Source organism: Ursus maritimus, unplaced genomic scaffold (assembly GCF_017311325.1).
Source record: "Ursus maritimus isolate PB19 unplaced genomic scaffold, ASM1731132v1 scaffold_9, whole genome shotgun sequence".
Lineage (NCBI taxonomy): Eukaryota > Metazoa > Chordata > Mammalia > Carnivora > Ursidae > Ursus > Ursus maritimus.
The window spans coordinates 63,895,397-63,922,147 of record NW_024427107.1 but is presented as its reverse complement, the minus strand read 5'-3'; the positions used below and the strand labels follow the sequence as shown (position 1 = coordinate 63,922,147).

Below are 26,751 nucleotides of genomic sequence, written 5' to 3'. Positions count from 1 at the left end.
AATGGTGTACTGCAAGCAGCTAACATTTAGTTGGAGCTCAGTGAATGTTTACTGAATAAAACTAGTTTGAGACCCTTGATCAAAATTCACAGCTGCTCATGCTGACCATGATGGATCTTCTAGATTTAAATTTCAGGTTCAGAAGAGAAAATCAATTTCTCAGCACATAATCAGACTCCAGCAATATAACAAGATTTTACTGGAAATAAAAAATAGTTTTGCATGCTTACCTAAATAGCTTTTCTTATGGTAAAATATAATTTGCCATTTTAACCATTTTTAAGCATGCAATTCAGTGCCATTAACTATATGCGCAATGTTGTGCAAACATTACTATTTGCGAAACCCTTTTCCAAACAGAAACTCTGTACCCATTCAGCACTAACCTCCCATTCCCACCTCCTCCAGCTCCTGGTAACCTCTAATCTACTTTCTGCGTCCATAAATTTGCCTATTTGAGATATTTCACATAAATTTGTCCTTCTGTGCCTAGCTTTCAGGATTCATTCCTTTGGATGGCTGAATCACATTCCACTGTATACTATACATACTATATACATAGTTTATCCATTCATCTATTAAAAATGACGATGTTAACATGATGACGATGATACCTGGGCTGTTTCCACCTTGGCTACTGGGAATAACGCTACCATGGACATTCACATACAAGGACCTGTCTGAGTCTCTGTTTTCAGTTCTTTTGGGTATATCTCTAAGAGTGCAATTGCTGGATTATATGGTAATTTTATGTTTAACTTTTTGAGGAACTGCCAATTTTCCACAGTGACCACCATTTTACATTTCCAGCAATGTATAAAGGTTAGAATTTTTCCACATTCTTGCCAACACTAGTTTTTTTCCTGTTTTTAAATTATAGCCATCCTAGAAGGTATAAAGTGTACCTCAGCGTGGTTTTGATTTGCATTCCCCTAATATCTAATGATCTGGAGCATCTTTTCATGTACTCATTAGCCATTTGTGTATTTCCTATGGAGCAAAGTCTTATCAAGGCCTTTGCCTTTATAAATATTGGATTATTTGTCTTTTTGTTGGTGAGTTGCTTCTTTTCCTTTTAAAACTCCAAGTGTTGGGGCGCCTGGGTGGCTCAGCCGTTAAGCATCTGCCTTCAGCTCAGGGCGTGATCCCGGTGTTCTGGGATCGAGCCCCACGTCAGGCTCCTCCACTATGAGCCTGCTTCTTCCTCTCCCACTCCCCCTGCTGTGTTCCCTCTCTCGTTGGCTGTCTCTCTCTCTGTCAAATAAACAAATAAAATCTTAAAAAAAAATAATAATAAAATAAAAATAAAAAAAACAAACAAACAACTCCGAGTGTTATTGCCAGGTTAAACTAGTATAATCCTTTTGAGGAATCAATTGAAATATTAATATTTTATGACCTAATAATACCAATTCTAGGACTTGACCAAGAGAAAATATTATAAATATTTATATGTGAAGATAGTTATAACATTGTTTCTTTAGGTAAAAGTTAAAAGTAACCTAAGTGTCCAACAACAGGTTAAACTAGTACATTCACATTATAGAATATTACAATCATGAGGAGAGAAAAAAAGAAAATTACAGTCAATAAAATATTTATAAAGTTTATAAAAAGAGAAATGTTCAAACATTAAATAAAAGGAGTATAATTATAGAAATTTTAAAAACTGCTTAAAAAGTATGGAAAAATTATTTAAAAAACTAATGGTCTAGCAGTTGGAGGACTAAACTATGATACACCTATATGATGAAATACTGTATTACACATTATCAAAGATTATCAATGAGGAGGAGGAACACTGGTGATTTTTCTTTTCTTCTGTATGTTTTCAAACTATATTTCCTCCAATGATTAGGAAAACTTTATCAGAGCAAATACAATGTAATTAAATGAACAAAAAAAACATAAAGAGAAATATACTATAATATTCACAATATGTATGCTTGAATCTTTTTATTTCCACTTTTCAAAATTTTACTGTAATTACAGTTAAGTGCTTATCTCTTGTACAAGAAAAACTTTTAATTTAAAATACATATAAAATTGGTTATTTTTGTTAAACCAATCTATAACTAGATTCAGTTTATTAACTATTCAACTGACCTGATTATACTAATATGAAAAAAGGACTCACTTTTCAGAGCAGATGGTGTCGATGGCAAGCAGTAACACAAGGGTTCGGAGCATAGGCCAGAGTCTGTCTGGGTTCAAACCCTTGTTCTGCCACCAACCTACCCTTGGGAACTTAAGGTCCGTGTGCCTCAGTTTGCTCAGTTATAAAAAGGAGACAACAACACCTACCTCACAGCACTGTTGTAAGAATTAGATTAGTAAAGGCAAGACATGGAGAATGGTACCTAGTACACAGAAAGCTCGCAGTAAATGTTTGCTCTGGATGCTGAGAATGAGGACAGCAGTCAGCACCCTGAACAACAGGGACTGTGTGCTAAACCCTTTACAAACTGCTACAGTCCTATGAATAATAACTGACTTTCAGTAAGGGAAGCATCTGCTTCCTTCTTTTTTTTTTTTAAGTAAATCATTCTCTTTTTTTAAAAGAATTTATTTATTTATTTGAGACAGAGAGAGAGACAACACAAGCAGGGGGAGTGGGAGAGGGAGAAGCAGACTCCCTGCTGAGCAGGGAGCCCGATGTGGGGCTTGATTCCAGGACCCTGGGATCATGACCCGAGCTGAAGGCAGAGACACTTAACCAACTGAGCCACCCAGGTGCCCCCACTTTTCTTTTTTTTAAAGGATTTTATTTATTTGAGAGAAAGAGCATGCGTGCATGCACAAACGGGGATGGGTGGGGCAGAGGGAGCAGGTGCCCTTCTGAGCTTGGAGCCGGATGCAGGGCTCAATCCCAGGACCCTGAGATCATGACCTTAACCAACTGAGCCACCCAGGTTCCCCTGCTCCCTTCTTACACACAAAATCTAACCTGTAACAGTATCTTCTAAAATGCAAATATACACATTTTTTGTAAATAAAAAGGTTTATGTATAAATGTCTGAACTGTCCATTTCGTGCTCTCTGATTGTTTAACACCAGAACTGTTAAATGTTGCAAAGCTGCAAAAACATCAGAAAAATATACAGGAAATCCACTCTTGGTTTCATTATTTAATACTTATTTACTTACTTATGAGAGTAGCAACAACTTCAAAACAAATGAGTTGGTTGTTCTGGAACAATTTTACAAATGGAAATGCCAAGAGCGGAAGATACGGTGTTTCGCTAAAGATGGCAGACCAGTGAGCTAATGCAGATAGAGTTCTGTGAATCAGGTAAGAAAATAAAGACCAGAGAACAGTTTATTATTAAAATTTGACTAAATAATACATTCACCTGTTAAAAATTTGCTGCGGAAGGTATATTTGATGAAAATTCTCCCTCCTACCTTTATCATCTATCTTACCTCCCCAGAACCACTGTTAAAAGTATAGATCCTTTTTTTTTAAAAATCACAAAGGCAGGTATAAACATCGTTTTGCACCTTGTATTTTTCACTTAACAGTATCTTGGAAATAGTTCATTATCAGTATATGTGGAGCCTTGATACACAGGACAGTTTTGTATAGATATACCTTAATTTCTTTAACTTGGCCTTACTGGGCATTTAAGTTGTTTCTAATCCTTCATAAATAATGCCATGCTTAATGCTTTATTTACATCATTCTTCATGTTGGAATATAGATTTGGATAAATTCCTAGAAGTGGAATTGCTGAGTCAAAAAACATGCACATTGACTTCAATAGCCAGTGCCAAATTATTCTTTGCAAAAACAGTGTCTATTCACATTCTCATTAGCAAAGTCATGGCCATTTTCTCACGCTGGACCAATGTGCTTTATTATCAAACTTCTTTAGTCTAGGTGAGAAATGGTATTTCAGTGTGGTTTTAAATGTATAGGTGTATACATATTTTCAGTGTGATTTTAATTGGCATTTTTTTATAAGGGGCGTACAGCATCTTTTCATGTTTAAGAACCATACCCCAGCTGTGAACTACACATTCAATCCTTTGTCCATTTTTTATTGGTTGGTCCTTTCCACGCTCATTTACATGAATATTTCATATAGAAACCAGCCTTTTATTTGTCCTATGTTTTGTATATACTTTCTCTGTTTTACATCTGTCTTTGGGGAATGTTTTTACATGTAGAGATTTGTGTTCGTATCAATCTCTTCTGGATATGTCAAGCTTAAAAAAGCCTGCCTTACTCCAGGGCTATAACTCTCCCATATTTACTTCTGATACTTTCAAGGTTTCCTTTTTTTTTTTTTACCTTTTGTTTTGAGAGCTTTAGGTTTACAAAAAGTTGCAAAAAAAGTAGAGAGTTCCTATATACATTTCACTCAAATTACTCTAATGTTAACATCTTGCATGAATATAGTACAATTATCAACACTAAGAAATTAACATCAGTACTGTGCTATTAACTAAATCAGACTTCATTCAGATTTTATCATTTTCTCCATTTTGCTATGTGTCATTTTTTCATTTTGCCAATCTAGGATGCAACACTGCATTTCTTTGCTAAGTCCCCTAGGTTCTGCCAATGTGGGAACTCCCAGTCTCTTATCTTTTGGACACTGACATTTTTGAGGAATACAGACAGTTATTTTATAGATTGTCCCCCAATGTTTTCTCACAGTTTTAGAGTGAGGTTATAAATTTTTGGCAAGAATACCAAGAAAGTAATGTGCAAGATACTGATGTGTATTATTACTGGTGATTTTAAATTTGACAACTTGGTTAAGGTGGTATCGGCCAAGTTTCTCTACTATAAAATTACTATCTTCTTATTTGTAATTAATAAATATCTCGAGGAAGATGCACATATTGGGGCAATATACCGAACATACCTCTGTAATACTCTGAGTAGTTTCCTGCTTTTGATGGGGTATTTCTTCTGAAGGTTGAGAAATGCCACATGGACACCCTTATCTTCCAGGCTGCTAAATGCAGTATGGTTTTCAGGCAGTTGTAGCAGAGAGCGCCAAATGAACATTCTGAAATAAACATGTAACTTAAACCAAGAAAAATTCAGGGGGGGGGATTGATTTAACATGAAAGAATGTAAATTTTACCTGTATTTCGTTGGATATTCACCATAGCCTTTTAATAAGATCTGTAATCGCTTTTTGTTTAATCCATCTGACAACTCATTCTTAAAAAAAAAGAAATAATGTCAGCAAGTGACATAATCACAAAACTGAAAAGGTAATCTAGCCCACAGTGGCTTTCCAGATTTACTTACTTATTTATTTAAAGATTTTATTCATTTATTTATTTATTTGAGAGAGAGAGAGAGAGAGAGAACAAGAAGGAGGAGAAGCAGAGAAAGAGGGGGAAAGAATCTCCAGTAGACTCCATGCTGAGCATGGAGCCCGATGTAGGGCTCGAGCTCCTGACCCTGAGATCATGATCTAGGCTGAAACCAAGAGTTGGACTCAACTGACTGAGCCACCCCGGCATCCCATGGCTTTCCAACTTTAGAACATGACACACAGTAAAAAAATATTTTTACAGCATGGGACTCTCTATTCTCTCTCTCTCTCCAGTGCACATGTACACAGCAGATAAAGTTCATGACGTATCACCCTAGATCCGGGTTTCACAAACTTTCTTTTATTTTTTTTTATTATTTTTTTTAAAGATTTATTGATTTATCTATTTGACAGAGATAGAGACAGTCAGCGAGAGAGGGAACACAAGCAGGGCGAGTAGGAGAGGAAGAAGCAGGCTCATAGCGGAGGAGCCTGATGTGGGGCTCGATCCCATAACGCCGGGATCACGCCCTGAGCCGAAGGCAGACGCCTAACCGCTGTGCCACCCAGGCGCCCCTCACAAACTTTCTGTAAAGGTCAGAGAGTAAATATTTTAGGTTTTGTGGGCCAAGAGGCAAAATCAAGGATATTATGTAGATACTTAAAATGTAAACATTGATAAATGTGAAACTTATTCTTAGCCCAAGGAGCCAGATGTGGCTGATGGACAGTCACCTGCTAACCCCGGCAGCAAGAGCAATGCATCCTGGAATTTTCTTCCTTCTCTCTCTCCCCACCCTTTTACTTTTTTCCCCCTTCTTACTTTTAGGTCGATTTTTATCTTAATGGAAAAGTACTTTATAGATTTGGGGATGATAAAGCCATTTTCAGAGATGACCTCATTTGATGCTGACAACTCAAACAGATGGGATGTTGTTTTTCCTTTGAGAAAATGGGTACGTCAGAGCTCAGTGACACAAACCTGCTCAGTAAGTCTTGGCTCAAGACTCAAAGGAAGATTTTCTGATTTAGTTCAATGCCCTTTTTACCATAAAAAACAGGTAATAAGAGGGGGTGAAGGGCAAACCCAAGATGATGGTGAATGAAGATCCCCCTTTGAGAGCCATGCGCCAGAGACTGAAGACCAGACTGGAGCAGTACCATGTAGGAAAGAGACACATTCACTCCTGTCATCGGCAAGACACCTGCTGCCACCGGAACCTCTTTGTAAATGATAAAACGCCCAGGTGAGTTTGGCCTGAGTTTTGTCTGTTCTTATCTTGACCACATAGGGATGAAGCTCCTTCTTCCCCTTCCATGTCCTGATGCCAAGATTAGTGGAAGAGAAGCATCTCACCCTGTACAAGTGTTCTACTTCGACCTCCTTAGAGCTGGCTGCGGATTCCCTGACATATTTCTGCAGGATTTCCAAATTTGACTCACACTACAGCACTGCCAGATGCCCTGGCTGGCAGCGGTGCCTCTTTTATTTCCCAGAAGTCAATTGTGATCATGCCCTTAGTTTTCCCAGAAAAGGCTCCTGTACATTCTCAGGAAAGCTGAGGTCAGACCATGTCCAGAGCTGTCACTCGGCTTATTGTCTCGTTAGAACATTCAACGAACAGGAACAATATTGTCCCATCTTTACTCGGCAAGATTTGTTGCTGCTATTTAGCTTTTTAAAACTAACCAATATTTTTGGAGGGGAACTTTGTGGGGGGATGGGGTAACTGGGTGATGAGCAGTAAGGAGGGCACGTGTTGTAATGAGCACTGGGTGCTATATGAAACTGATGAATCACTAAATTCTACCCCTGAAACTAATAATACACTATATATTAACTAAATTGAATTTAAATTTAAAAAAAGAAAAAAAAAGAAAACTAACCAATATGTGGTTTAGGATTACATGTAGAGGTAGTAAAACTAAAGAAAATCAAGGACATAATTAACACAAAAATGAGGACAATAGTTATATCTATGGGATAGGGAGGGAAATGTGGCTGGGGATAAGCACACAGGAGCTTCAAAGCTACTGGTAATACTCAGTTTCTTAATGTGGATATGGGTATGTCCAGAAGAATGCTAGCATGGCAGGTCTGAGAATGCTACTACCTTTAGGAAAGCATACTTGCAAGGTGGGCCCTTGCCTAGAAATCTGGATTTCAGGAAAGGTCCCACTATCCCCAGAACCAGTAAGAGTGGCTCACTGTGCCTAAATTGTTGGTACACTGTGATTTTTGCTGAACACCTGTTTTCCTTGTAGAGTCTGGGATTTTGAAATGTACTAAACAGAGGATGCCTACAGAACCAGCCTCCACTGAAAACTCCGGCCACTGGCTCTCTGGTGAATTTCCCTGGTAGACAACGCTTTACACATTCTTCTTTTGATGTGAGCTTCACAATTTTACAATGCTCAGAGAAAAAAAGAGGTTATTAAAATTAATGTGACAAATGTCACGTGTTGGTGAGAATATGGAGCAACTAGAGCTCTCCAATACCTCTTGGTGGGAATATAAATTGTTTCAATGAACTTCCTGGGAAAGCTGAGAGCTCACTACAGCGGGACATAAGCATTGCCAACAAGCCGGTAATTCCATTCCGAGATTTATATCCAGCACAAATGTGTCCTACGTTCACCACCAGAGATGTATAGTACAATGTGCGCAGCAGCACGACTTCTAACAGCAAACAAAAATGCCGACTGACTGCAGAATGGATAAAATTTGGTTTATTTACATGATGGAATTTTATACAGCTACGAGTTGTAAATTATGTTTCTCAAACATAAATCAAACATAATGTTGAAAGAAAAAAGCCAGATGCAGAGGAGTACAAACTGAATGATCCAATTTATATAAGGACAAAAAAGGGTAGAACTAATCTTTGTGTTATAAGTCAGGAGAGTAGCCATCCTTGGGGTGGGGGGAAGTGGCTGGAAGGGACCAGGAGAGGCCCTTCGGGGCCGCTGGTAATGGGTCCATTTTTTGATCTGGATGCTAGTCCGTAAAAACGCATTCAGCTGTACATTTACGTGTACTTTTGTGTGTGTGATTAATGTCAATAAAAAGTTTTAAAAGTCCTAGAAAATGCTAGCCACTTCTTTAATATTTATATTTACTTTCAATTCCAAAGTAATATACGCTCTTTGCAGAAAATTAGGAAAATACAAAAAATATATATAAAGAAGAAAGTAAAACTGACTGAAAGCTCTTCCCTCAAAGGTTAACTCTATTAGCATCTTGGTTTTTCTTCAAAAATAATACATGGGTACTCCTATCCTTTTTAAATCAAATTGATATCCAAGTATACATTCTTATAGCTTGCTTTTTATATTTAACATACTATAATTATTTCCCTTTCCTCTTAAATATTCTTAGATTTCTAGCCTATAGCTCTATCATAATTTATATGCTTGGTTACCTACCATTGGACATTTTGGTTGTTTCTTAGTTTTTCTTGAATAAATCACACACACACACACACACACACACACACACAAAGACATACATACGATAACAGATCATCTCAAACAAGGTAAAAAGGCAACGTGGTACATTCTTTTTTAGAACCACTTGGCTTCTACTATCAAAATTTTTATCCATAGTCTGACTTAAAAATTCTACTTCTCCAGATACATTTGTGCAAATGTTCAACGATAACTGTAGAAGCCTATACCGCATCACAGATTGTATCAACAGGAGACTCTCCTATCATCTAAATGCCAGCTACGCAGAGTAAATTAAGGCTAAGGAATATCCACAAAGGCAACACAACGCAAATATCTTTTAAATGTTGTAGCACCATGTGCAAAATATAAACAGATATTCAATATGTTAAGTGATAAACGTTATAGAACAGTGCTATACTATGATTCCATTCACGTAAACAAATAAATAGAAAGGTTAAGGCACGTAGCTATACATATGTTTATATATGCACGGAAGACTTCTGAAGGATAGCAACAACTATTAACAATGGTTACCTCCAGGAAGTGTGAAGAAGAGTGGGCTACGGAACAGGAGGAAGAAAGGTATATTTTTATTTTTTCCCTTCATAACCTTCTATACTAGCATTGTCTAACCGATAATGCAAGCCACGAACGTAATTTTAAGTTTTCTAGGAACTACATTAAGAAAGTAAAAAGAAAGAGGTAAAATTAAGTTTAATAATGTTTCACTTAACCCAAGGTAATCAAAATATTATCATTTCAACCTATAATCAACATAAAATTATTAATAAGATATATTTTATATTCCTTTTTAAAAAATTTATTTACTTAAGTAATCTTTACAGCCAACGTGGGGCTCGAATTCATGACCCTGGGTCAAGAGTCGCACGCTCTTCTGACTGAGCCAGCCAGGCGCCCCAAGACATTTTATATTCTTCTGCTTATATGAAGTTTTCAATATGGGATGAGTAGTTTCCATACACAGCACATCTCAGTTCGGACTAGGCACATCTCAGGTACTTATCAGCCACATGTGGCTGGTGGCTAGTGTACTGGACAGTACAATTCTATACTGTTTGACTTTTTTAAAAACCATAAACATGTACTAATTGTATATTTAAAATTTAGAAAGCACATTATAATTTCAGTTAGAACTTTCTTCTCTTCATATCTTTCCTTTAACTTCTAAGAGAGGGAAGAGTGATGATGGTCTAAGGTATGTCCACAGCAGTCATGACAAACAAAAATGTAATTATAATATATTCTTACCTCTTTATTTTCAAAACTACCAGCTAGGTCTTGCTTTAGTATTCTGGTTTGTATTCTGTTTTCCCTTGATTTTGCTGGCCGCTGTACTCTTCCTGTTGTTACTTTCATCTTAAGGTCACCAGAATTCAGTTTACTCTTAGGCAAATCTTCAATCACTTTCACTAAGGGAGGTGGTGGCTAAAAGGGGAAAATAAAGCAGTGGCTATCCTTGGAAAACAGACCTGTTCACATAGGATTTACAAAATTTGTTGTGATCAATTTCATAATGTGCCTTTAACATACATCATTATTCTTCAAGCAAAAAGTGTTAAGTAAAATATCCAAGAGTGTTTCCGTGTTGTCAAATCAAAACAGATTTCTGCCAAATTCCTTTGAAGAACACAATAAAGATACATGATTAACAACAATAGAGAATTTAATTATCCCTTGAAAGCTGGCCTTAAATCATAGGATATCAATCCATTTTTTAAAAAGATTTTATTTATTTATTTGAGAGAGCACGAGAGAGAGAGAGAGAACGAGCATGAGCGGAGGGATGGGAGAAGAGAAGGACAGAGGGAGAGGGAGAAGCAGACTCCCCACTGAGTGCAGAGACTGATGCGGGGCTCGATCCCAGGACCCTGGGATCATGACCTGAGCCAAAGGCAGACGCTTCACCAACTGAGCCACCCAGGCATCCCCCACCCTTTTTTTTTATACTTGCATGATAAAGTTAGTAGTTTGGTGATAATCTGCAGCAGAGAAGGCTCAGCTGGACATAGAGCCCTCTAGAATAGAGAGAGAAGCACCCTAATATTCTTTGGGCTCAAGTGAATTTCTCTGAGGGAGTTGTCAAATGACATTCCTCTGGAGGCGTGGGACGCCTGCCTCTCTGTCCCTGGCTCCACAGAGAAGGCTGTTAGTCCCCCGCAGCATCTATAGTTTAATGGGCAGTTTGGACAGCACGACTTCGATTCTTAATCCTCATTTTTATGGAAAAATAACAAGAAAATAAAGCCCAACAACCTCGATGGACTTAAGGGAAAATGATTCCCTAACGCATTTTCTCTATGAATAATACCACTTTGAAATCAAAAGATCTTCTTTGTTCAAAGGAAATGAGCAGATAAGGTAACTCAGGCTTCCTGAGTTCTGAATGTTATCAAAGTACAATGACTTTCACAAATCATTTAAATGTTTGAGGCCATTATTGCTAAAAGTTTCCTTAGTAAATAGCCCAGACCCAAATCAAAGACCAGGCGGGTATGTGTGATTTTAAAAATTTTTTTCTGGAAGCCGAAGTGCCGATTCCTTTCATATGAAAAGAGAGAAGAACACAGGGAAGACCCTGTATGTCCAAATGAACACATTAGATTCCAGAAAAACACATGTTAGACACAGTACCTTGCATTCACATTGTCATGAAAGCCAGAACAGTGATCTTCCAAGATCATATCTAATGAAAATGAATCACCACTCCTCAGGAAAGCTCTTTGAAAAGGAAACCAAACTTTTTGACCTCCTCCCCTCTCACTCCCAAAAGAAAAAAGCAGAACAAAGCAAACATCTTGACCCTTTTTCATAACATAGACTACTAAAAGACTACTTTGAGGTTTCAAAGATTTTTCTCATGTTATCTTCAGAGGTTTAGGACTCCTGCTTTTGAAACCTGCAGCCTACTGTCTGAGTCCAAAAGTCTTCCCTGGGGCACCTCGGTGGCTCAGTCGGTTACATGGTTGACCTCAGCTCAGGTCATGATCTCAGGGTCCTGGGATTGAGCCCTGCATCAGGCTCCATGCTCAGTGGGGAGTCTGCTTCTGCCTCTCCCTTTGCCCTTTCCCGACCCCCTGCTTGTGCATGCTTGCTCTTTCTCTCAAATAAATAAAATCTTAAAAAGGAAAAGTCTTCCTTATGGCCAACTGCAGTATGAATACATAACTCTGTAAAATGTATAGAGTAGGTGATGTGATAATATACATGGCATAGATACTAAGTTTTTGTTTTAAAATTATTATAAAAAGGATTTAAACTTGTAACTGTTTCTACAAGGTTTTTTAAATAGTGTTTTTCTTAGATACGCTGTCATTTATTCACATGTAGAAAGAACACAAAGATAATGGAAAGTATAACAATAGCTCTGACCAAAAAAAAAAAGTATGATGGCCACCCATTCTATGATTTAATTTTTCAATTCTTTATCTACAAAATGCAATTAAAAATGGTCTGACTTCTGAATATTGCCCATCTTTAATATCCTTGAACTATCGTCTAACCTCAATCCATTCTTCCAAATTTTTATTAAAATTTTTAATCTAGGGACGCCTGGGTGGCTCAGTTGGTTAAGTGTCTGCCCTCAGCCCAAATTCTGGTTCCAGGGTCCTGGAATCGAGCCTCCCCCACTCCCCCTGCATCAGGGTTCCTGCTCAGTGGGGAGCCAGCTTCTCCCTCTGCCTGGTGCTCCCCTCGCTTGTGCTCTCTCTCTCTCATTCTCTGTCTCCTTCTCCCTCTCTGTTAAATAAATAAATAAAATCTTTAAAAATTTTTTTATTCTAGTGCCATATTTTTTCTCTTAAACTCCATGTGCCTCCATGAAATACAATCTCCCAAAAGTTAGGGCCTGAGATGTGACCTGCATGGCCATACCTCAGTAGTGTTAAAACTTCAACACAGAAGTAGGAATTTTATTATCACAATACCAGTAATTCTCCAGTGGCCAAAAAGCAGGACTTGGACATGGGTCAGTTCTGTAGAAACTACAGACCTGAGCATTCGTGTAAGCCTACAATAGCCAGAAAGACACCGGTGGTGTTGGGAATGTGTGCAAAAGAAAAAGAAAAAAAGATTATCCTACTTCTGTCATATGCTAGCTTTTCTGGTCAATATGATGCTAATTTGCTTAACAAACAGCAGAGAGGAAGTCACTGACTTACTCTTACTTTGGTTTTTCCCAGGTCTCTCCCCGCTCCTATTAATAACATGTACCTAGCTCCTGCAAAATTCAGCCAAGCTGAAAACCCTCATTAAGAGCAAATAATATGTTATTACAATTTTTAAAGTTTATGAGAACAGTAGAGTATAATTCCATATGGTTAAAGAAAATATAAGCACGTGCACACACACACACACACAGAGTAGATTCTCACTATTCACAGTAGTTATGTTCTATAAAGAAGCTGCAAGTACTGAGTTAGTGAATACTGAATCACTCACTCCTGTGAGCCAGTGATCACAGCATTTCTGTCAACCAATCAATATGTAACTCTGTTTAGGGCATGTTTGTGTTTAAAGACACTTATTTCATATATATATATATATATATTTTAAAGATTTTATTTATTTATTTGACAGAGACAGCAAGAGAGGGAACACAAGCAGGGGGAGTGGGAGAGGGAGAAGCAGGCTTCCCGCTGAGCAGGGAGCTCGATGCGGGTCTTGATCCCAGGACCCTGAGATTATGACCTGAGCTGAAGGCAGATGCTTAACGACTGAGCCACCCAGGCGCCCCAATTTCATATATATTGTTGATTCACAAACAGTGAATTCATGTCAACAGCACTATAACTTGTGCCTGAACTAAGCTTATGTATCACACCTTCTTGTGCTTAGCACTTCAGCACGGTGTGTAGGGGGTGCATTTTAAAGAGCAAAGTCGGGGCGCCTGGGTGGCTCAGTTGGTTGGGCGTCTGCCCTCAGCTCGGGTCGTGATCTCAGGGTCCTGGGATCAAGTCCCACATGGGGTTCCCTGCTCAGCAGGGAGTCTGCTTCTCCCTCTGCCTCTGCCCCTCCCCCGCTCATGCTCTCTTAAGACTTTCTCTCTCTCATGGTCTCTCTCTCTCAAATAAATCTTTTAAAAAAATTTAAAAAAAAAAGAGCAAAATCAGCTTGTGCAAAAAGCACAAACATGAAAAACGTGACACTAAACAGACCATGGAAAGGACACCTGTTTACAGAATGAGTGAGGAAATAAGAAGGCTGAGTGCTGCTGGGTGTGACCTTGGCTGTGGAGCTGCGGGCCGGGAGGCTTGGCTATGCGCTGCTCTGCACATGGGAACACCTGTCACTATGTACTGAGGACTGACCTGGGTCACAAATATATTTCTACCAGTAGGTAAATTCACATTCATAACAATGAGGCGAATCCATAAACAATGAGGACTGACTCTCTACATTTACAAACATAAAAAAAAAAAGCCTGGGAAAATAGACACCTCAAAATCACCCGAGAGAGGTGAGACTGAGTGATTCTCATCTCTTTGCTTATCTGTATCTTTTGATTTTTTTTCTGCATCAAGACACTTACTGTCTAATTAAAGAAAAAGAAGGATAAAAAGGACAAGAAGGAGCACACACATCACAAACATAGCAAAAAGACTATCATTTTAAGAACAGAACACGGGGCCCTGCTAATGACTAGCTGTGTGATGAGGCTGAGGCACGAGCGTCTTCCTCCATAAAAGGAAATGGTTAGACCAGGTGATCAGCAAAGTCCCTCTCAGGGCCTATAACCTGACTCCAGACCTCGCAAGGCTGCACCCAGGCAATTAGACTCGGCAACAAGCCGGGGAAATTCTAGATAACCATAAAAGAGAAGTGGCAAGTATATTTTAGGTGAGATGAACACTGGAGCAGATGTAGAAATGAGAATGGGGTCTATGGGGGGACAGTGAGGGAAGTTACAAGTCTGGGGAAGTACGTTTGACAGGTAGACCAGACAAGATTAGAGAGGACTTGGACAGTCAGGCATTAGTCTGGACTTAAAGCAGGGGGCAAAAGGAAGGAAGCCACTAAAGTAGCACCATTTTAGAAATGAGGATGACAGGATTATTTTAGAAACATGCCATCTAAAAGATGGACTGACGGGCAGAGGCAGGCCCCGAGGGCTCTGAGTTTTGGTACATTGGTTTAAATAACTGTGAACTCAAGAGTAGTTACTGAGTACTAATACAGGGATGGCTGAGGTGGAGACGGACAACAGGAAGCATTTATACAGATATTATTTCAAATTTAAAAATTACGACTTAATATTGACTAGATCTAAAGATGCAGAGGAACAGTCCTCGTGCTCTAAGATTTCTAGCCTATAAGATGGGAAGAAAGCCTGAGCCAGAAAAGAAGAGAGTGGGGCTGAAGATCCCTTTTGGGAAGGAGGTCATGAGAGACAGCCGAATGGGACAGGGACCCCACACACTACCTGTGAGGCAGGCAGCACCTTAAGAAAGGAGCACAGCTGAGAACAGTGTGGAGGGGCCTGGCTGGCTCGGTCAGTAGAGCACGTGAATCTTAACTTTGGGGTTGTAAGATCAAGCCCCATGTTGGGTGTGGACATTACTTAAAATCTTAAAAAAAAAAAGTGTGGAGATGTGGCTTTGAGAGGAAGAGAAAAAACAAACAAATAAAGAAACAAAAACCATACCCAGAAGATGGACAAGGTCCAAGGAATTTAGAAAATCAGAGCATAAAGATTTTATTTCTGATGATACATTTAAATCTTAAAAAGATCTTGATGTTCTTTACTTGATAACATACCTTATTTATTTCCTGTGTTAGAGCTTGAACAGAATATATGTTCAGACTTCCATTCTCCATAATAGATGCAATGTACCGTCCATGTGGGCTAATGACTGATGAGCTAATTCCTTCATCAAGGCTCCCAATTTCAAAGAGAAGTTTACAAGTTTGTATATTGACAAATCTCATTATACCATCTTGACTTAGCACTCCAAGAACCTAAGAGCAGAGAGAAACTATATATGAGTTCCAAAAACACATTTAAAAGTCAAATGTCTCGGACATTAACTAGACTTATTATAGTGATCATTAAACAGTGGGTACGAATATCAAATCATTATGAAGCTAATGTTTTAGGTCAGTTACACCTAAATTTTAAAGTCAACTGTCAAACTACACACACTTACATGTACATATGTGTATGTATCTACATACGGGTTTTGTTTTGGTTTTGAGGGGGGAATAGCTGAAGATTATATTCGCAAAGAGCCATCATACACTTCACAATCCCTAATTACGGCTCCTGTAGATTTGCCCTACTCAGGTCCAGATGAGCCTGGCGCTGACCAGAAGCGGCCAGGTACCAATCCTGGGAGACTTGATGGGGAGACTACGGCAGGGGGCATCTGTACTAATCCCTTCAGAGGGAATACAGACGATTAGACAGTCCTTAACTTTGACCTGCACTCTGGCTGTCAGAGGCAAGGAGCGGGGAGGGTTTGTTTTCCTTCACCACCCCCACAGCTTGATCAGAACCAGCATCTGTCCTGCTGCCCCCACATGAACCTGACTCTGGTGAGTGTAACATTTGGGGAATAGAGGAAAAAAAGTCTGTGGGCTGCAAGGAAGCATAAGAAGGAAACTAGTTTTTAAAGGGGTAAAAACTGGGGCGCCTGGGTGGCTCAGTTAGTTAAACAGCTGCCCTCGGCTCAGGTCATGATCCCCAGGTCGTAGGATCGAGCCTGGAGTCAGGCTCCCCGCTCAGTGGGCAGTCTGCTTCTCCCTCTCCCTCTGCCGCTCCCCCTGCTTGTGTTCTCTTTCTCTCTCAAATAAATAAAATCTTTAAAAAAATAAAGTGGGAAAACTTAGTTTTAACTCACATAATCTGAAAAATTAAAAACATGTACTAAAAAAGCCTAAGTAAATACACAACAGACCTCTCTACTTCCTTGTCTCCGCAGCGGTTCCTTCCCCAGCACTGGGGCTGGTAAGCGGCGCCACCGCTGACTGCACAAGGTGCTACGTGAGAGACGACAGTCGCAAGCAGCTGGAGGCAGTCTGAAGGTGGCCATCTCTTCTGTGGGGTCAGGCTGTCGGAAACCCCCTCATTCACAGCTGATGCAACCTTTCTAGAGGGCAATTTGGCAAGATCCTCAAAATTACAGCCGCACATAATCCTGATTACTACCATTTCAACTCTGCGATTTTATTGTATAGACGGGATGCGTGAAACGGTATGTGCAAAAAGTTATTCAGTGCACTGTTTTTTTTTTTTTTAAAGATTTTATTTATTTATTTGAGAGAGAGAGAGAAAACATGAGCAGGGGGAGGGGTAGAGGGAGAGGGAGAAACAGACTCCCTGCTGAGTGCAGAGCCCAACGCAGGGCTCAATGTGGGGCTCTATCCCAGAACCCCGAGATCACGGCCTGAGCCGAAGGCAGACGCTTAACCGACTGAGCCACCCAGGCGCTCCTTGGTGCAGCATTATTTGTAATAAAGGAGGACTAAAAACAGGCTAAGTGCCCAATAACAAAGCACTGGTTAAAAAACTATGAAATACTATGCAGTGGTAAAAAAAAAAAATGAAGTTCTTTACTGACACAGAACAATCTCCAAGGTCAATTAAGTGAAGAAAAGCAAGGTGCAAAGCTGCATAAAAAAGTGGGAGAAACACAGGACTGCTCTAACAAAAGTGGCTATGAAGAGTGAGTAACTGGGCAAAAGGGAGAAAAGAATAAGAGATTTCACTTCATTGTCTTTTTTTTTTTATGTTTTCAACCTTGTGAATGCATTATCTATTCAAAAAACTTAAGTTACGGGCACTTAGCTGGCTCAGTTGGTAGAGCGTGCGGCTCTTAATCTTGGGGTTGTGAGTTATATATAACTTGCTAAAGTATAAGACTCAAAACAGTCCATTTAAAATAAGAAAGGTAAGGTCTGACTACTCAACTGTTAAAAAGAAAAATGGTGTGAGGGCGCCTGGCTGGTTCAATCCGTACAGCGTGTGACTCTTGATCTCAGGGTCATGAGTTCAAACCCCGTGTTGGGCATGGAGTCTACTTTAAAAAACATGAATAAAAGGAAATAAAATATATAAGCAAAGAAAATTTTTACAAAATGGTGTGTAGAGGGGGGAGTACTTTGTAAACTAAGGCAAGATGCAAAGAAAACCTGCTTCATAAAACTGAGGCAACCAGTTATGGTAGATAACACAGTACCACAAAGAGAAAACTTTAGTTCTACTTCCCCCTTTAAACCTTACAATGAATAGGAATGTTGACAAACCACTTAATGTTTCTAAGCTTTCATGTCAGTCTACGTAATGGTGCAAATAAAAAACAACATGCTAATGCACCCTGTAAACCATGAAGTATGACATAAATTTAAAGTACTCTGATTTTAGGAAAAGGGTAAATTGTCAGTCATATACAGAACCTAATACTGTATGTTTTTTCAATTTTAGACTCTTTGTAATATTAGCAATTTCAAGTCCTTGTAACAATCACGGTACAAGAGCAAAGACGTTCAGAAACTGATATGCTCTTTCTCAGAAAGTATAATGTCCTACCTTTATATTACTAACCTGATTAGAACCAGCATCAAAACTATCAGGGAGAAATTCTAGGTGGCGGATGGCTCGGACTTTGGTAGGCATCTGAATAATTCTGAATAACTGTTTAGCTTCCAAGCACCACAGGTGAAGGTGATTTGATTTCCCTCCAGCGGCCAGGATTCGACCATCTCTGCAGAACGAAAGGTGAGAAAGTACGAGGATGTGGCTTGTTTACGGAAGTACTGTCCAGTATGACCCAACGAGGTAGAAATGTTCTATGTCTGTGCTGCCCGATATGCTCACTATTGGCCACATGTGATTGAGAACCTGAAATGTGGCTAATGATTCTGAGAAAATAAATTAATTTTATTAAGTTTTTACTAAATAGACCCATGCATACAGTGGCTACCCTATGGGAAAGCTCCGATTTATAGTATATATATTTTCTACCTATTGTACTAAGACACCAGCTTAACAAATGCTTGCTTGATGACTTGACTGAGGATTTCTGAGTAACATTTACCTTCTATAGCATAATCTCAAAGTCACCACTATGAAACTTCCTATATTTCACACAGGAGTATACTGAGTTGGTACAGGACTGCTACATGAAAAACCTAGAGCCCCAACTTTTTTTTCCTGCTCAAAGTAAGCTACTTTTACAAGGTACAAAAAGATTAAGCTGTATTAACTTCATTCAGCAAGGACTCATTCAGCAAGGACTTGTAAAGTGTCTACTACAAGCCAGGTATCATCTCAGGCACCAGGGACACAATGGTGAACAAGGAGGTGGATCCCTGCTCTTGTGGGATTTTTAGTCTAGAGGAAGGGAAGCAAACAGACGAACTTGATCTCAGCTGATAAGTTCTATAAAGAACTATAAAATGAGATGGGAGTTACAGAGTTGGGAAAGGAGGAAGGTCAGCTCCCTAAAAAATGTGAATGAGCCAGTTACAGGATGATTCGGAGGAAGAATTCCATGCTGGTCGGTATTCCAGTCTGGTCAACAGGCAAGTGTTAAAAAAAGAATAAGGTTAGCCACCTAAGGAAGAGAGAGAAGTCACACTCAACTGTGGCCAGAATTGTGTTAAAGGGAAAGGAAACAGGAGAAAAAGAGAGGAAAACCGAGGCCAGGTGACAGAGGCCTCAGGGATATTATGGGGAGTTTGGGTTTTATTCTAACTACAAGAGAAAGCCTTTCAAGGGAGTTCAATAGGGAAGTGACATGATTTGACTTATGACTTAAAAAGACCACTCTACCAGGGCACCTGGGTGGCTCTGTTGGTTAAGTGTCTGATTCTTGATCTCAGCTGAGGTCTTGACCTCAGGATCGTGAGTTCAAGCCCCACACTGGGCTCCACACTGGGTGTGGAGCCTACTTAAAAAATAAATTGAAAAACAAAACAAAAAAACCAACCGCCCCCCCCCCACTCTATCTGCTATGTAGAGACTGACTTTAGGAAATGAAATTGAAGGGCTCCTGGGCAGCTCAGTCGGTTAAGCGTCTGCCTTTGGCTCACGTCAGGATCCCAGGGTCCTGGGGTCTAGCCCACATTGGGCTCCCTACTCAGTGGGGGGCCTGCTTCTTCCTCTCCTCTGCGCTCATGCTCTCTCTCGCTCTCTCTCTCATTCTCAAAATAAATAAATAAAATCTTAAAAAAAAAAAAAAAAAAGGAAATGAAATTGAAAACAAAGAGACCAAATAAGGAGACTACTAGAGGAGTCTGAAAGAGACTAGGGTAGTTGGAGTAGGGCAGTAGCTGTGACAAAGACAAGATCAGACCAATTCAAGATATCATTTGGTGGAACTGATGGGATTTATTCATGACTTAGAAGACAGTGAGAGAAAATAAGTAAATAACATGTATTTTCTAGCTCTTTTCACTGAAAGGCCTAGTGACAATGACCAAATCAGTCGCAAGCAGTACCACTCGCATCCAGATTAGGTATTGAAATATCATTACCCACTAAAACGAACCCAGGTGCTTTAGAAAAATGGCTGATTTCAGGTTTGGGACCGAAAATGTGGAAGATAAGCCTGGGACATCTGGTTAGGTAAGAAAGAATGAGAGCTTTTAAAACAGACAACTGGGGCTGTATCAAAAGGGTTCAGAGCCAACTTAAAAGGATGCCAGTGGTCAAAGATGAGAGAACTTGAGCTAAGTTCATTATTTTTCATTAAAAAATGTTTAGGGGCACCTGGGTGGGTTGGTCAGTTAAACTTAGTCTGACTCTTGATCTCAGGGGTGGTGAAATTGAGCCCTGCACTGGGCTCCATGCTGGGTGTGGAGCCTACTTTAAAAAAAATTTTTTTTTTAATTTTTAAAAGACAGGGAAATCAAGCATTTATCCTGCCTTTCCTTTGCAACTATAAAGTAACCAAAGAGTTGACAAGAGGAAGTTCCTTTCTATTGAAGGCTTCCATAGAAGGCTTCTAGTAAATACGAGAAGAAGGAATGACAGAATTAGTGTGGCACCAGTTTGCTAACCTCTAATGCAATACTGGTTCTAGGTCATAATCATCAATGGCCACTAATATCAGAAAAGAAATGTTCGTCTGATGAAGGTATGCAAACCACCTATCATTATCATGTCTTCCTGACCCTAATCCAACCTGAATCAGACCAAGCCTCCCATTTACAGGAAATAGAGGGGTGACCAGTATACAGGAAACACAGACAAGAAGGGATCCTATTAAACACCACCACAGGGATGCAAAAAGCAAAACCTGAAATACAGAGAGTTCTATATGACAAATGATCAGTTCCTTAACAAATAAATTGCAAGGAAGACATTAAAAAAGGGATATATCATCCAAGACACTGTGTGAACCTTGTTTGGTTCCTGATTTGACCAAAGACTGGATTTATGACAATATTAAGAAATTATTCGTTTTTAAGAAGTGTGAAAATAGGTTAACTAATTGGAATTTAAATAAAAACTTGAAAAAAAAGTGACAATAGTACTATGGTTATGTTCCATAAAGGACCCTTTCCTTTAGAGATACACACTGAAATATTTATGGATGAAATGATATTGCTTGGGCTTTTCTTTAAGGCAATGCAGTAGGTAGTAGGAGGTAGTAACAGGTTGAGTTATAGATAAAATAAAAGCGCCAATAAGTTATTACAGCTAACGGGGACGTGGTAATGAGGGCTTCCTATATTTTTATATTTTCGTATACATTTGAACTCTGCCACAATAGATTAAAAAGTTCTACAGAACATATATAAGTTTGAAGGAATATCTTCTCATATGACAATAAGATATTGAAAACAGAATGAAAATTTGTAAAATTTTATTGGAAGCTAGATTTCTTAAAAATTCTCAGTGTTTTAAAAACGTACATTTGGATTAGAGAGGGAGACACACTGTAAGAGACTCTTAACTCTAGGAAACAAATGAGAGTTGCTGGAGGGGAGGTGGGTGGGGGGATGGGGTAACTGGGTGATGGGCATCAAGGAGGGCACATGATGGAATGAGCACTGGGTATTATATGTAACTGATGAATCACTAAATTCTACCTCTGAAACTAATAATACACTACATGTTAACCAACTGAATTAAAACAAAATAAAAAATTTTTAAAATGTATAGTTAGGGTGTCTGGCTGGCTCAGCTGGAGGAGTGTGTGACTCTTGATCTCGGGGTCATGAATTTACGCATATAGGGATTACTTAAAAAAAATAAATAAACTTTAAAAAAGTGAAATGCATGTTACCTGGTCACAGCAAATACTTTGTATAATATACTAGAGCTTTCAGGTGGAGCTGGCAACTGATATCTGCAAGAAAGTGTATCACATTCCCAGGCGAAGATGGAATTATCTCTAAAACAGCTGAGGATGGTATTACTTAATGGTAGAAAGAAAACCTACGAGGGAGAAAAACAGTTATTGTTCATATAGCCCATAGCCCTCTTTACATTTAAAATCATACAAGTCGTCAATTTTTCTTTTAAAAAATTACTTCCTTTTTTTTTTTTTAAGATTTTATTTATTTGACAGATCGAGAGAGAGAGAGAGAGCACAAGCAGGGGGAGCAGCAGGCAGAGGCAGAGGGAGAAGCAGTCTCCCCACTGAGCAGGGAGCCCAATGACAGACTCCATCCAGGACCCTGGGATCACGCCCTGAGCCGAATGCAGACACTTAACGACTGAGCCACCCAGGCGCCCCGTAACGTATGTATTCTGTTTACAAACTACATATTACCAAAAACAAGACATGAAATAGTAACTACTCATAAAGATTACAAATATTAAATGTTGGTGAGAGTATAGGAAACGGGCATTGTCCTACCTGGCTGCTGATAATAAAAGCTAGTTAACAGATACTATACAACGTATCTCAACAGCCTTGAAAATATGTAACTCTTCTGAACTAGTCCGCTTCTAAGAGCTAATCCTTTACAAGAAAAATTCAGCAAAGTGCTTTAAGATAAATGTATACAAATGTTTGTTCAGCATTATTTATAAAAGTAAAAAGTTGAAAACAAAACCATGATGTTTTTATTAGTCACTCAATTTATTTTATTTTTTTATCTTTTATTTTTTTAATAATAATATTTTTTTATTATATTATATTATGTTAGTCACCATACAGTACATCCCTGGTTTTTGATGTAAAGTTCCATGACAATTGCGACCGAACTTGAGACCAAAGTTGGAAATAACCATTTTATTCTAATTTCTATTTTTCTATTATGTAAGCCCTGAACAATGCTGACTTTTGATAATACAAAATTTTAGTTAAAATTCACCATTTTCTCATAAGAACGTCAAGGCCTCGAATATGATTTTGTGTGTCATTTGTGTAAAGCAGACAAAGGGAGGGAGGGAAGGAAAAGAAAGAAGGAAAGAAAATGGAAGAAACCTATGCCCTAAGAACACAGTATTCCTGCCCATCCTCTCAAAATAATCTCCCTAAAGAGCCTGGGACATTTCACATGGTTAAACCCTTAGTTATATCTCTAGCTCTTTATTCTTTGATTCCCATCTAGAATAGTCTTCTTAACTGCTTTACAGCTTATTGTAACACTTTATATCTGAACATGTTTTGTCCTTGTTTCCGCCAGTTTGTCTTTACAAGCTTTATTATTTTTTAAGACTATATGATTTGGTCTTGTGTTGGAGAGCAACAGGGCCCCACTGAGGAGGCAGATCACCCTGGACAACTTGTAGCCTCTCATTCTGACCCGATCGGTCACACACCTTCACCATTTCCTAGTGTCAGAAGGAGGCCTGTTTTCTCTGAAATGCTACATTCTTTGGGGATGAAGTGTTCAATGTCTTGAACACTGGAGTGTCTCGCGTATTTACAATCTGGAGGCCGTCATCACGGCAACGAGAGGGGGCAGACCAAAAATGACTTTCCAGGGGAAAAGCAGGCTCAACACCAAATCTGCCATGGCTTTCTCCAGCGTTACAAACATAATGAATCAATTTGTGTTGTCACCCAGCCTATTATATGTATACAGTTAAGAAATGATTCTAATAGTTAATGATGTTACTATAAAAATTTCACAGGAGTGAAACCCGTAATTTTTTTTAATAGTTTGCTTTTTTTTTTTTTAGAGGTGGAGGGAGGGGCAGAGGGAAAGAAAATCTTAAGCAGGCTCCACACCCAGCACGGCCCGATACAGGGCTCCATCTCACGACCCTGAGCCGAAATCAAGAGTTGGATTCTCAACCGAGCCACCAAGGTGCCCAAGAAATCTGTAATTTTTATAACAATAGTTGAAGGCTATTATCATGAACTATTTTTCTCATATACATATAATAGTATCTTTTAAAATAACAAATAGTGCTAAAAAACCACAACCCATACATACACATGTACGTAATGCACTATGGGACTTACCGGTTAATTAAAACAATCTACTCAGTGTTAATGCTAATAAGACACAATAAAAAATGCTAATTTGACTGCTGTCCTTGCCTGATTCAACCCTCACTTTTGTCCTTGGCTCGCTTTGTCAAAGACAATCTCTGGTAGATTGTTCGCCAGCAGATTCAGGAAGCTTTGTAATAGAAAGGTCCTACTGAAAGAATATGCCATAAATACATTGTGATCTATAATTCATGCACTGAAATGCTGTTTGAAAGCCAATGTCGAAAAAAGTGACTTAAGGTTTTTATTATAATTAGCAATATTTTTCTAGAAAAGTAATAAAGTTTATTCCTACTGGGAGAAGCAAAAGCTTAAAAGTTAATGAACACCAACTGCTATTTTAGGGGAATAGCTGTGATAGATTATTGCCTACATGATTATTCATTACTAGATTTGTGATTTTAATTGCCAGATTTTAATGATTATAAAATTGTTCCTAATGAATCATGTCATTATTTAGATAGTGTCATCTCTTGACAATCATAAAAAGCTTAGAAAAAACTTCAAAAGCACTAACTATACTTTTTGGAGGGTTGGGTAAAAGGGTGGGGCTACAGTTTTTCCTTATAAAATACAAAAATCCTAGGCTTTCCAACATACTTTTGAGAGGGATGTGAACTCTTCAAAGTTGAGAGTTCAGTACGGTAATAAAGAGCAAGTTAAGTTAAATGCACAATTCAGCAGAAATTTAGTGAGCACCCACTGTACACAGAGACTGAATTAAGTTTAGTAACATATTCTTTGTTAAAAGTTTTCTCATATCCATCACAAAACCTTTTGCAATACATACTGAACCACAGTAATCAGAAACCCTAGGATTTATTCAAAAATCCCAAACTAAATATTTAATTTAAATATTCTACCTCGAACATCAACAAAATAATCAAAATCTACTAATATGAAGAAGTGTACGTGGCTCACCCAAGAGGCAGTGCGGTACAATGGAGTGACTCTGGAGTAAGACAGGCTTAGATTCAAACCCCAAGTCTTCAGTGAGCTCGGTGCCACTGGGCACGTTATGTAATGTTTCTGAACTTCAGAGTCCCCATTTGTAAAATGAGAATAGTATTTACTTTTAGGATTATTTAAGTTTAAAAATAGCTAAACAAAGTGGTAGGTACATAATAAATACTCAACAACTGGGATCTATTGCTACTGGTATTGATTATTCCTATTGCCAGGTACAAAAACCAGTGGAAAGATGTTGGAATGATAGGTTATTTAACGATAGGTTATTTAAAAACATTTTGAAATCAGGGACGCCTGGGTGGCTCAGTCGGTGAAACGACTGACTCTTGATATCGGCTCAGGTCATGATCTCAGGGTGGTGAGACAGAGCCCCAGGTTGGGCTCCATGCTCAGCGGGGAGTCTGCTTGAGATTCTCTCCCTCCGCCCCTCTCCCCTGCTTGTGCATATGCACGCACTCTCTCTCTTTCAAAATAAATAAATAAAACCTTAAGGAAAAAAAAAAAGAAACACATTTTGAAATCAAAGGTCCATAGTTATTTTTCTGAACCCCTTGGTGTTAGATGTGTTCCAGAATTCAGAATTATTTCCAATCTGATAAAGGTAATATGATGCATATTCTGGAACGGTATGTAGAACCCCTGGGTGACCCGCAGCAACACTCCGTTACTCAAACATCCTAACATTTCAGCCTCCGGTCAATTCAGTTCAGGTTTTGCTGCCAAATGAGTTCAGGCAAGATCGGATTTTGCCACCAAGTGAGTTATTTGAAAACTTTTGGGTTTCTGAATTGCTAATGAGGTACTGTTCATCTATTTCATGTAGTTCAAAAGAAATACAACAGTAACCTTACAGGTTTTTAAAAAGATACCTAACTGCACTGAGATAATCCCGTAGTAGAACCAGATAACAGATAAGAACAACAGACAACAGCAGAAGGAGCAGCGGCTGCTGCTGACTTAGTTATAAGCACTCGCTCCACCACAGCAGGTGCTAGGTGCTCAGTATAAGCGATCACATTCCGTCCTGAAGCCAACCCGAAGGTACCTGCTGCTACGACCTGCATCCTACGCTCGTCGAAATGTTGAACAGGAATCTACTCAAGACTTTAGACTTAAATTCTGGCTTACAAGAAATACAAATGAAATAAGTTAAATGACATAATGATGAACAGTAAGACAAATTCAGAATTTGGGGCATTTTCCAGGACAACTGGCCTGGTTGCTCTCAAAATAAATAAATGACTAAATAATAATGTCATGGGGAAAAAATGGTAGAAGGACTTATTTGAGAGAGAGAGAGGACACACGTCGGGGGGTGCAGAGGAACAGAGAGACAGAGAATCTTAGGCAGACTCCCCACTGAGGGTAGAGCCCAACACAGGGCTCAATCTCACCACCCTGAGATCATGACCCGAGCCAAAATCAAGAGTCGGACGCTTGACCGACCAGGTGCTCTGGTAGAAGACAATTTTAGATTAAAAAGAGCCATCATAAAATGAGACTCACGGCATCATTTGTTACCAGTTATCTCACACACACACACACACACACACACACACACACACACGAAGTCACAAAAGTTCTCTTTATAGAATCAGAAACTGGAATAAAAACATAGATTTAGTAAAAACTTGATA

General features: G+C 38.9%; 1 protein-coding gene and 1 long non-coding RNA gene across 6 annotated transcripts in view; one reads left to right on the top strand and one right to left on the bottom strand.

Annotated features, from left to right (window-relative positions):
• Positions 1–26,751, bottom strand: part of TBC1D31 (TBC1 domain family member 31) — a 66,881-nt gene that overhangs the window by 25,835 nt on the left and 14,295 nt on the right. For 4 of the 5 annotated variants that reach the window (XM_040626030.1, XM_040626028.1, XM_040626029.1 and 1 more), the window contains exons 5-11: positions 21,980–22,131; positions 18,289–18,448; positions 15,504–15,704; positions 9,999–10,175; positions 5,100–5,179; positions 4,875–5,021; positions 3,148–3,281 (exon numbers count right to left, since the gene is read on the bottom strand). In XM_040626030.1, coding sequence (XP_040481964.1) covers positions 3,148–3,281; positions 4,875–5,021; positions 5,100–5,179; positions 9,999–10,175; positions 15,504–15,704; positions 18,289–18,448; positions 21,980–22,131 — 1,051 coding nt within the window. Of the gene's footprint in view, positions 1–3,147; positions 3,282–4,874; positions 5,022–5,099; positions 5,180–9,998; positions 10,176–15,503; positions 15,705–18,288; positions 18,449–21,979; positions 22,132–26,751 lie in introns of those variants that run through there. The other variant, XM_040626031.1, reaches the window with a different exon arrangement.
• On the top strand, positions 16,692–22,302 carry LOC121101721. The gene is made up of 3 exons (XR_005833743.1): positions 16,692–16,939; positions 18,387–18,462; positions 22,247–22,302. It is a non-coding gene; the product is annotated as an uncharacterized LOC121101721 (long non-coding RNA).